At 44.3% G+C, this 12,026-nt stretch overlaps 1 protein-coding gene across 3 annotated transcripts in view; it reads right to left on the bottom strand.

The window, feature by feature from the left end:
- The window catches only part of unc13bb (unc-13 homolog Bb (C. elegans)), a 79,693-nt gene that overhangs the window by 32,261 nt on the left and 35,406 nt on the right, over positions 1 to 12,026 (bottom strand). For all 3 annotated transcript variants that reach the window (XM_074690000.1, XM_074689999.1, XM_074690001.1), the window contains exons 9-10: positions 1,833 to 2,117; positions 1,655 to 1,745 (exon numbers count right to left, since the gene is read on the bottom strand). In XM_074690000.1, the coding sequence (XP_074546101.1) occupies positions 1,655 to 1,745; positions 1,833 to 2,117 (376 nt within the window). The remainder of the gene's footprint in view (positions 1 to 1,654; positions 1,746 to 1,832; positions 2,118 to 12,026) is intronic.

The raw sequence follows: 12,026 nt of genomic DNA, 5'->3' as shown, positions 1-12,026 counted from the left end.
ATGAGGCAGTGGGCTGGCCTGGACGCTGGGCTTCTGCATGATGATTGGATGATCTGTCTGAGGCCGAAACCCTTTTTGATTGACAGTGAAATGAGCCAGTCAGCAAGCATCTTCTGAGTTGTTCTGGACTGATCCTGAGGCTTTATCGATCCCCAGAGAGTTTACCTTTCTTAAAAACGACGAGCGTTAAGAGAACACTGTTAAAATCCCTGAAAAAAAAACACCTGGTTGGTACGACAGGGTCACAGATCATTTTTTTGAAAAGGAACGGAGGGTAGAATCTACATTTAAATAAAAAAATTTATGATGTAGGCCGGAAAAAAATGAGCTTCCCCTCCTTGACTGACCAGCAGCCACCTCTAAAATGTACTCATCTGTTTCAAGCCATGTTACCATCACGGCTCACAGAGTTCCATGCGTCATTTGCGTTGGCATTGCTGATAACCAATACATCCACCAGGGGGCGCAGCCCAGAGTCAAAAGTTTCTGACAACAACAAACTCAAAAAAAAGGAGGAAGCATTGTAGGTGGCAGTGGTTGGTGAGACCATTACATATACGGCGAAAGTTCCTCTATTGTAATTTCTTCTTTGTGTCTCACTAAAGCTACGTATCGGGTTGTAACAGCAGTACTGCCCCCACAGTTTCCAGTGGTACTGCTCTGGTTGGTCCGAATCCGTAAACTTTATGGACACGTGCAGAATTACAGAAGAAATGAACGCAGAGCTCGGAAAGAAGGCTCCGTACATATCCGGATCTGTATGTCATGTATGGGGCTTCAGTCTTGTCACTAAGTGTTAGTCTGCTCCCTGTAGTTAATTACATCTTTCACCTTGCATGAGACACATCGTCATATATTTGATCTGCCATAATTTATTGGTTTCAACCAGTATGTGTGAACTAATCATCGTAATGGAGCTTCAACACGAGCCACTCTGCCATAAAAAAGACTCATCAGGGGGATGACACTCATTGGGCTGAGAGGCTCAGATGTTTTCATTATTATCACCCTCTAAAGATTTCCGGCTGGGCTGAGAAGTAGGATTAGACACCACATCTGTTGACATTTACACGATACAAAGTCGAGCGTACAGGATCAGCTCTTGTTTACCAGTAAGCACATCACAATTCATCACTCATTAACACTTATTTATTCACAGGTTCTGTTTAATGTTAGAAAACAGTCATTCTTATTTTCTTTTCCCTTTTTTCTTTTTCTTTTCTTTTTTTTTCCTTGGGGATGGGGGGGCAAGGTTGTGGGTTAAAAAGAAAAACTGTACAAGTCATCTCATCACTTAAATTGTATCAGGATGGACATATCTGTTGTCTTGTATTCCGTTTCACTGGATATAAAAATGTTTTTCCCCACCCAAAAAATAAAATAAAATAAAATAAAGAATAAAGAAAACAGTCATACACATTGAATGTCTAAGATTAAAAAAAGAAAAACAAATAATATCTAAAAAAAGTATAAAAAGACACTGGCGTTGATAGTTTTTGTGGAAACAACAAAGAGGTTAAACTCAACCATTTCTCAAAGAGTTGCAAATGTGCAATTTCTCTGCACATAAAATTCATATATTTCATATGCCACAGAGTAAAATACAGGGAAAGAGGCAGTATTTGTAGAGGTAATGAAGAGAAACTCTACTTACCTCTCTTAGCTGGACCCTGACTTTGTTAATGGCCTTCAACCACCGGACTCTGGACGGGGAAAAGGGTAGTGGTGGTCCATCATCATGAAACCTGGGTTTAAATGAGACAGACAAACTCTATCAGCACCATTCAGGTTGGTATTGATGTTAAATAAATTAAATTGTAAGAGAGTCTTACCTTTTCAGTTTGGAGGACTGTCTTTCTGGGGCGTCATTCTTCAGGCCCACCTCCGGGGACAGCCTACGTACTCCCTGCTCACTCACAGAGGCGTGTCCGTTGGGGGACAGGTGTCCGTTGGTGCTCGGCGGCCCGGTGTTGGAGGGGTGGAGGCCAGCGCTGTGATAGGAGTGGAAGGACTCCTCCAGCTCTGAGCCTCCAGTGCTCTCCTGGCCAGTTTCACTAAGCTGGGAACTGGTCTGGCTCAGGTTTCCTGACGACCCAAAGCGACTACTTTCCACTGGACTACAGTTATGTGGGAGGAGTGAGGAAAAATGCACATCATTAAAATCCATTTTGATAGATTTATTTCCTCTAAGACTAGAACAGAGGTTTTGTTATGCAGATCTAATGTGAAATACTTTCTAATTTTTCAAGTCAGACTACACACTTTACACAGTAACCACTGTTTTAGATCGTATCGACCTCACTTCTCTAAGAAAAACACACTGAATACTCTATTTTTTGTGCACGCAGCACGTCATGTCCTAGAGAGATACCCAACTTTGCTGGAAGGCTGGTGCATGTTGAAAAATAATGAAAATGTGTCAATCTGTGAGCATGTGCATTACTGTACACTGTGCACATGCTAATTCCACATTTGGGCTGCATTAGCAAAACCAAAAACAACAAAACAAAAACACTATACATACATAGTAGACTATATATTTTAGTTTAAGAAATTTAAGGTCCCCCTGTTGCATATAACTGTAAAGAAGTCGTTTTTCCTGCACACAGTTATATCAGCATATTTTATTGTCAATGGTTTGCGTAATATAGTGTTTAGGCCCTGTCTACATGATGTTTCCCTCCCAAAACACAAAAAAAAACCACAGAGAAAAAAAATCTGTGTTCACAGGGAAACGCTGAGACTGAAATCGCTGTAGTAAGCATGCCAGGCCAGTAGGTGGCGCTATAACTGTCTTGAACAGAAGTGGCTTTATGGTAGATCTCCAGAACTGTTGTATCTATTGGTTTAGGAGAGGTATTTGGTCTGTGGTTGACTTGATGGATAATGTAAAAACCCTCTATACCCCTTAAAGCCAAATAAACACAATTCAAAATTATGAACAATATTTATCCATCTAAAGAATTTATTAGACTGTGTTTCAATATTGATTACAATATTCATCAATATGTCACAATATTCATCTCTTTGTCATTTTTCAAATATGACAGAGACCGCAGACCATATATTTTTTGATGCAGTATTACTTATAAGTTTGGGTTGAAATCCACAAATGGGGTTTCAAGGAAGTCTCATCAGCTCCACCTTCTTACTCCAGAGACAATGTGACGTTTGGTATAATTTTTGACAACAAAACATGAACTATGTATTAATGTGATACCATGTCTAGCTAAATTCTTTATACAAAAAAATAGACCTTTAAAATCATCCCCCAATTTTACCTTCTTTTTAAATGACTTCAACCTATACCTCAAATCTTTTAAAATTAGTGGAAGGAAAATTAGCTCAAAGAAGTTATGAAATTTTAAAGAGACTTCCCCAATGAACTCAATAGATTAGAATCTATGTGCCCTTGTTTCCTTAGAACTCTTTTTTTATGTGTGTGTTGTGTTGAGTTGGAAACCAAAGTCAATCCAATTGCATGCATGTTCAGGCTGTAAAGGTAGAGCACAAGTTGAAGGGAAGTCTGGGTGGAAAGCTTAATTGCTAGGTAGAAAGGTTTGTACGTCTTTTAGCTTGTGTGTGACATGCTTAGCCATCGTGCATGGTTTGGAGTGTCACTTCGATTACAGAATTTATGTTTTGTCTTTTTTAAGGGGGAATTGGAGTAAAGAGTAGGGATAGTTGGGGTAAAGAGTAAGAAAACTTAGCTACTGTTCTGACATGGCCGAAGCTTCTGATCTGATTCGAATCTGATTTGAACAGATGTGGACGACAAAATATGCTGAGTTTTTCTGTGTGCTTCTCATTTTTCCATTAATAAACGTGGATCTAAATAAATGCCTATGCTATTTGTATTTTCCTGTTTTTAACAAATCTTAAATATTATGGTTAAATAGTGAGAGTAGTACCAACTTTAACATAAAGCATAAAAGATGATGTAAACATTTTCCATCATAAAAACACACTGCACAACATAAATCAGAATTCCATGCCTTGACAAAATTTACAGTTTATAAATTTAGGATGATTTGTTAGTTCCATATGTATATATATATATGAATAAGTAGATGAAGTTTGTGTTTAAAATGCCCGTGGCTTTATTAAATATGCAAATTTTGTCTTGGAATTCTGTTTTGAAATATCGTGGAAAAATGGACAAACACCAAACGTAACGGACTAGGATTAAATAATAAGGACACACACACACATATATAGAGACACATATACTTAGCTAAACTCTATTTAAGACTAGTGGGGATGATTGCGGAGCTGGACAGGGAGTACAATTTTTCCAAGATGTCAATGCATCATAAATGGTGAAGGGGGTTGCCATTTATTATGCCTATACTAGCCTTTTTCCATTCAACAGATCCTTCTTGACCTGGTTGTCCAGCTGCACTCCGGAGTGAGGACCTGCAGGGGGGTCTGTTTCTACAAGACTTTCCTCCTCCTTTGGGGCCAGGGATGCTGAAGGAGCTACGTCAGGAGTGGAAATGCAAATCTGGGGGGTTGTTTTATCATCACTGGGACCTACCGATTCAACTTTATGGGCCTCGGATGTGGCAACCTTTTGCACAGTCTGTGTTTCGTCATTTGCAGGTTTATTAGTTTTGGGCTGAGATGTTACAACGGGAGCAGCTGGCTTGGGGGGCTCTGCCTGCCACGGGAGATTTATTTTAGCTCCGAACAATGACGTTGTAGGAGGCTCTTGTTTCCCCGCTGCGGGCTTTTCCTCTTGAAAGAGCCCTCCGGAAAGGTTTTTAAGTCCCGAGAACAAGCCGGTGCCTCCTTCTGCTTGGGCTCCTGGTGGCACTGTTGGTGAAAACAGCGATCCAAGAGATTTTCCTGCATCACTCTGTGTCGACAGGAAACCAAACAGAGACTTAGGTTGAGCCGTATCAGCATTGTTTGGCAACTGATCCACAGGAGGAGCTGCGTTAGCGTCTTTTACGATGTTATCAGGTGGGACAGATTTGTCAGTGTCTTTACGCTCAGGTTCTTCAGAAATGATGATGGGTTTTTCATGGATCACATCTTCTCCGACAGTTTTCTTGTCTTTTTCGGTGTTATCTACTTGACTGGTTGGGTCAGGGGCAGCACATGTTGAAGTACCTGACTCCTGAGCACAACTTTCAGGCTTTACGTCAGTGCTACCTGGTGGGGCATCCACAGTCTTGACATCCTGACTACTCTCTTTGTTAGGTTGTGGCGCTTTTGCTGCCACGGTTTCATTCTTCACCACTGGCGGCCGTGAAGCCCCTTGTGTTGGCACAGGTTGGGATGTCTTGGGTGGTTGTCCCATACCCCCAAACAAAGATCCTCCTATGCCACCAAGTATGGATGCACCAGTTTGTGGCCCTGCAGTCTGGGCTCCTCCAAACACTCCCCCAAGCAAAGAAGCACCACCAGGCTGCGCTGTTGCTGTAGATCCACCAAACATACCACCCAGTAGAGATCCACCAGTTTGGGGGCCTGCAGGCTTGGCAGCAGGTCCTCCTCCAAACATCCCGCCTAATATCGATCCTCCAGTGGTGGGCGCTGTTTGAGATTGAGGAGCAGAACCCTTGAATAATCCTCCGAGTAATGATCCCCCTGTCTGAGGAGCTGCTGTCTCTGTGGTTGACCCTCCAAAAATACCTCCCAATAACGATGCCCCAGTCTGATTAGAGGAAGCTTGGGGTGCTGTCGAACCAAGCCCAAAGAGGGAGGTCTTCTCTTGCTGTGGAGCCTCAGAAGGTTTGAAAAGGGAAGACATAAAACCTGTAATTGTTTCTGAAGCGTCACTGACAGGTTTCTCTGGCTGCTGAGGCTTTTCCTGTCCCTGGTCCACAGCTTTTGTTGGTGGTGCAACTGGTTTTTGCTCTTCATCTTTAGGTAGTGTTGTATCTTGATTCACTTGACCAGTTTCTTGACTTGCTGGTTGTTTTGCTTCTTCACATATTTGAGGGTCTTTAGACTCAACTTTGTCCCCTGAAACATCTGACTTCTCTGCATCTTGGCAACGAACTTCTTCAATGACACTGACGTCACTTTTGGGTAAAACTGCCTCAGAATCCTTAACCGCATCATCAGGTTGCTGTTGTGTTCCTGCCTGATCACTGCTTTTGATTTCGGCATCAGTCACAGAGGCTCCAGGAGCAGCTATATCAGCTACAGCTGGATCAGTTTTGGTTTCATTCTCAGCAGACTGTTTTGGAAGTTCAGCTTCAATTGATGTTTTGTTTGCAACAGCCGCAATTTTCTTGTCATCATTAGATTTTGGTGTAGCTGCTGTACTGGGTGTTGAGGGTGGATTTGGATTTGGAGTTGAAGCACCATGTAATATGTCACCCAAAAAGGATGAGCTAGTCTTCCCAGGTGTTGTTGGAGAGGGTGTTCCTCCAAATATACCTCCGAGTATGGAGCCACCACTGGGGGAGGTTGAAGTTTGGGTGCCAGACCCACCAAACATTCCTCCCAAGGATCCACCTATCTGCGGTCCCACAGTGGAAGCAGCTGATCCCCCAAATAGCCCTCCTAGAATAGACCCACCAGCTTGAGATCCAGCAGCTTGAGGGGCAGATCCGCCAAACAGGCCACCAAGCAGGGATGGTCCTGTCTGTGGTCCTGTTGGCTGGGGCGCTGGGCCTGTAGTTTTTGTAGGGGGAGCCTGAGGGGAAGCTTGAGATGCAGGTTGAGGAGTTGACCCACCAAATAATCCACCCAGCAATGACCCTCCTGTTTGAGAAGCTGTTGGTTGAGGTGAGGGACCTCCAAACATTGAACCCAGTAATGAACTTCCAGGCTGTGAGGAGGGCTGAGGAGATGAACCTCCAAACACTGAAAATAAGCCTTTGGCTGGTTGGTCCCCTGGACTTGATGATGGCGGCAAAGACCCTGGAGAAGAAGGACTGGTAGCACTGGACCCTGATGATAATGAAAGCAACCCCTTTCCTGGACTATCTGATGTAACACCAGATTGTGAGGAGGGGGTTTGTGAGCCTTCTCCACTAATCATAGACAAAATAGCTGAACCGGTTGATTCTTTTGGTGGAGCAGAGACCTGGGAGGTGCTTTCTGTGCTTGTTTCCTTTTTCGCGGTATCACTCTCTGTTATTGGGTGGATGGATGCACCAGCATTGTCCTTGTCCTTGCTTTGTCCAGCATCTGCTGCAGGAACTGTTGGTTTGACACTAAGAGCCTCACTTGATATTTCACTTGTTGCTGTTGTTGTAGCAGCTGAAACATGGCTATCGGAAACAGATGACACTTGGGAAGAAGCTTTTTGTGTGTCGGCAGTAACTGGCTCTTTAGTGGCGGACGCTAAATTTGGGGTTTGCTGAGGAGAAGACACAGTGGGCGGACCCTTCACAGGTTCTTTAGGTGCCAAAACTCCTGTAGGAGCAGACATGTTGGTACGTCCACCAGCTCCTGCTGTTTGGGGAGGCGGAGGGCCACCAAACATGGAGAACAACGATTTCCTTGGACTTTCAGTAGCGGTAGATAAACCTCCAAATAATCCCCCGAGGACAGAGGGGGCTTGTTGCTCTTTTGCTTGAGGCTGGACTTGTGGTTTTGACTGTCTGTGAGCGTCCACTCCGTGTTGATTTTGCGGCTGTGCTGCACTTTGTTTGGATGGTGGCTGCGGTTGGGGAGCACTGGGCTCACCAAACATTGACAACAGTCCTTTCATTGGGCTCTCAGATGAATTAGATGATGCAGGCAGGATACCTCCTAAGAGTGATCCTGTTTGAGGCTGTTGGGTGTTAGGACCACCAAACATTGAAAGAAACCCTGTACTGGGGGGCTCTTTAGGAGGAGGAACTGGTCCCTGTTGTGGTACTTCAGCAGATTGCTTGGCCTGTGGAGGAGGCGGTTGAGGAGTTGAACCTCCAAACATTGATAATAAACTTTTACCCAATGATTCCTGTTGGGGGGGTTCTGGAGCAGCATTTGTTGGGGATGCTTGAGGTGAGGGCCCAGTTTGTTTGGTTGGTGTAGTCTGCGGTGGAGTCAGGCCACCAAACATAGACAATATACTTTTACCGAGAGACTCTTCTTGAGGAGCAGGAGCTGGTTGAGATGTTTGAGATGTGGGACCAGAACTGGCAGCTGGTGTTGGTCCTCCCAGCATTTCACCAATCGAAAACCCAAAAAGTCCACCTGATGGTTTAGCTTCTGGTTCATGTTTTGCTTGTTCTGTGGATTGCTGGGTTTCAACTTGGCTTGAACCTGGGCCTTGAGAAGATTTGGGAGGAATTGCTTGGGGTACACTTCTTCCAGGGGGCAGGCCCTGCCCGGGTCGAGAGGCACTGCTTTGGTCCATTGTTTGTTGTCTTTGTAAACCTTTCGGTTTGGATGATGATGACAGGGAACCCTCTGTGACACTGGGTCTTATTTGCTGTTTTTGAGAAGGTGAGGGCTCGGTGCCGAACAGGCTGCTGATTGATCCAAAGAGGTTTGAAACTCCTGTTGCCTCTTTATCTGCAGGAACACTGTCTGGCAAGGAACCTGTGCTCCTTGATTGGCTGTCTTGATTTGGGGTTGTCTGGGAACATTTCTGTAAGTCTGGTTTTGGTTCTTCTATCTTCACTGCTGTTTTCAGAAAACTGATGAAGCCTGATTGTGGCTGTTCAGGTGGTTTTTCTACAGGTGGTTCCTGTGGCTTATTAAGTTGAGGTTGTCCAGGGGGCCCATGTTTAACAAGAGACTCTTTTGATCCTGAAGGCACTGCAACACTTGGTAGCTGGGGTGGAGTGGCTTGCTGTGACATCGTGGTCTGACGTGAAAGTCTTGGTTTCTGTGAGGTTGCATGTGACTGAATTTGGGGTTGAGTTACTTGACTTGATGTTGGAACTGATGGCAACACTCTCCCCTGTGTTGTTACAGGCCTTTGCATTTGGGTTTTAGCAATTTCTGGCTGAGTCACAACAGCAGTAGAGTCTTCTTTGATAATCTTTGACTTCAGACTTTGAAAACCTGATGAAAGGATGTTCTTTGCAGCAGCTTGATCAGTTGATGTGCTGGTTTTATTTAGCTCTATTTGTGGTGTTTTTCCCACAAAATTGGATATGAGGGATGAAATCTTTTTGACTTTAAGATTAGGTTTTTCTTCTCCTGGAGACACTCTCATTCTCCATTCTTCCTCTAATACATCATCAACATGTTTCACTGTAACCCCAAAAGATGAACGACGACGTTCGCTAGGCTGGTAACAGTTGTGAAGTAAGTGCTGATTTAAATTCGAAGTAGGTGTAGCGTTTAAGGAAACAGCAACCTTTTGGGACAAAAACGTCTTCATTTCCTGGTTATTCCAGTAAGGGCCAATGTGGTCCCGGTTATGACAGGAAAGGTCGATGACACCTTCGTACTGATCTTCCTGAACATAGCTGGGATACCTTGGATCCATCCTGACTTTGTTCAACCTATAAGATGAAATATCAATTCCTTGTTGCCCTTGCGACAAAAATGAATTTTCAAACATTTGAGAGAACTGCTCGAGATTCAAATTCATGATTTGATTTCCTTTCCTGTAGGCAGCTGACAAATCTAAGGGAGCATTCAGAAGTTGGGAATCGCTTTGCTCTTGACCTGGTAACCACAGGAGCTCATCTTCATTATAAAGGGGGATTTTGAATCCACAGACACAAACCATTTCATTTTCCAGCCAAGCACTGGGGAAACTATCTAATTTTTGGGCATTTTCCCAGGACTCACCCTCAGGAGTACATGCATAGACATATTCACCTGCTGCATCTGTAAGCAATGCATAAATGTACTCATGATCTGTGTAAACGAAGTAGCCACAGTCGCCATCTTCGGCTGGCCACCACATCCCTTGCTCCAACAATGCAAGCCACTGCTGGTACCACTCTGTGTCTTCCAGGTACAGGGAATCCTCCATCTCAGTTTTGGCACCCAGAGCGTAGTTTGAGTCTACCGGTCTATTTAGGCTGAACTGACTTTGATGAACCATGCCATTGCTATGAAAACTTTGTTGTGCTGCATTTTCCATGCCATACTGCCAGTTAGCTGAATAAGACAGGCTTGGTGCGGTCTCCTCGTAATACCCCTCATGATAGGACACCCCATTCAAACTGTAAGTGCTGCCATCATTAAACGAGTGCCATTTGCCAAACTTAGCAGTTGTCTGTTTGGTAGTCAAGTTCAACACACCCTCTTCATTGGGTATATACCCCATAGTTCCCAAGTCTTCATGGCTGTTCCACAGTCTCCTTTTGGAGTATGGATCAACATTCCTTAGACCATCAATCGGATATGGTTCGGTTTGCTCTTGGTAACAAGCAACATTTTGCCATGGGGTAGCGGAGTTTAATGGTTGGTATATATTTGAAGAGCTGTGGCAAAGATTAGATGTCTGGTACAATCCACCTTCATCGCTCTTCCTGAGCACTTGATCCCCTCCCACAAACTGACTACTCAATGACTCATTCTGAAACTGCTGCCATAGCGCACTTTCACGAATCCACTGGTTCTCATCATACGAGGAACTTATCCCGTAGGTAAACTGACCTTGGTAAAGATTTTGGTTGGTAGCGCCATAAAAAGAGGAACTGCTCCTGCCAACACCTGGCTGCGTGTTTGTTGCGTTATTCTGTAAAAGTGAGTGAATGTTTCCTGTACTATAAGCTATAGGACGAACCGACCCAAGTGAGCCACAATAACCTAACTGAGATAAGTTGCCTGTGCTTACTGAGGAGTATGTTGCCTGACTTTGAAGAGATCTCGCAAAAGTAGCTGATGTTCTCAAGTCTAAACTCTCGGTATCAATTGAGGCAGGTGTGCTGATCATAGCGTGTCTGCTTTGTCCTGGAGTGAAAGACACTGGAGGTTGTCTTTGACAGCTACCACCCTGGAGGTTCATTGAGCCTGAAGCCATCTTTGTGAACTGATCTGACACTTGGCCTTGTTTATGAGTAGAAGGATCCATCGTTGGACTTTTGCCGAGCATTTCCGATACAAACCCTTGACGGGCAGGTTGTGGGCTCCTTTTCTCTTTCACTGCACATTCCTGAGGGAACTGCTGACTTGCACTAGTGTTTGGCTGTTTTTGCAATGGGAACTTGGTTGTGCTAGCATTGTTGGCTTTCTGTTGCAATGCTTGACTTGCTGGTGGCCGGTAGCTTGTGTCAATGCTTTCAGATGATTTGGTTAACTTCCCAAACAGACCTGAGAGAACTCCAGAGCTTGCCGCCTCTGGTTGTGCTTCGTTAGTTTGACAGCGTTGCTCTTTGATTTGCTGTGGTTCGTGGACGTTTATGGATCTTTGTTGCTGAGACATGTTTTCTGAAGAAGGCTTGAACAAACCAGAAAGTGGACCTCTTCCTGTTTGCTGAGTCGAGCTATGTGGTGGTTGATTGTGGAAAGACGTTGGGTTGTTTCTAACACTTGTTTGATCATAGCTTGATTTACTTGGGGGAACTGCATGGGATTGAGATTCTGGCTGTTGCTGATTGTTAATGTTGTCTGCTGAAGCAAATTTAAAAAGACCAGACAAAAGTCCGCTTTTTTGGAGTGGTGGTCGCTGAGGTGGAACTGTTTGTTGACGGGGAATGACTGGTTTACTCGTCTCCTGTTGGACAATGTTTCTAGGATGAGGCACTTGGTTTGGAGGACTTTGTTGGTTGAAACCCCTTAAGTTGTGTTCAACATTTTGCTGTTGGTGCTCACTTGTTTGTGAAATATTCTCAGATGATGTAAACTTTAGCAAACCGGACAACAGCCCCTTCTTCTGAGGTTGTGTTTGCTCAGTTTCACCAGAAATGGGCTGCTTAGTAGAATAATTACCTGGGATTTCTCTTTGCTGCATGTTACTTGGTGTGTTTCCTGTTTGTCGAGGTGGCAAGTTTTGGTGTTGGGACGGATGGGGGAACTGTGAGGGGCTGCTCCTCTGTGGTTGATTCTCATGGGACACCTGTTGTGGTGGACTACCAGAAAGGTCACCAGTAGATCCAAACTTCAAAAGTCCAGACAGCAGACCTCCTTGTTTTGGTTGGTTAGAGATGTCTTCAGATGAGTTCCCT

The sequence above is a fragment of the Halichoeres trimaculatus genome, unplaced genomic scaffold (assembly GCF_033239565.1).
Source record: "Halichoeres trimaculatus isolate MK-OKI-2021-1 unplaced genomic scaffold, fHalTri1.1 fHalTri1_scaffold_16, whole genome shotgun sequence".
NCBI lineage: Eukaryota > Metazoa > Chordata > Actinopteri > Labriformes > Labridae > Halichoeres > Halichoeres trimaculatus.
Note: the sequence above shows the minus strand (reverse complement) of the source record. Positions and strands in the feature narration are given on the sequence as shown.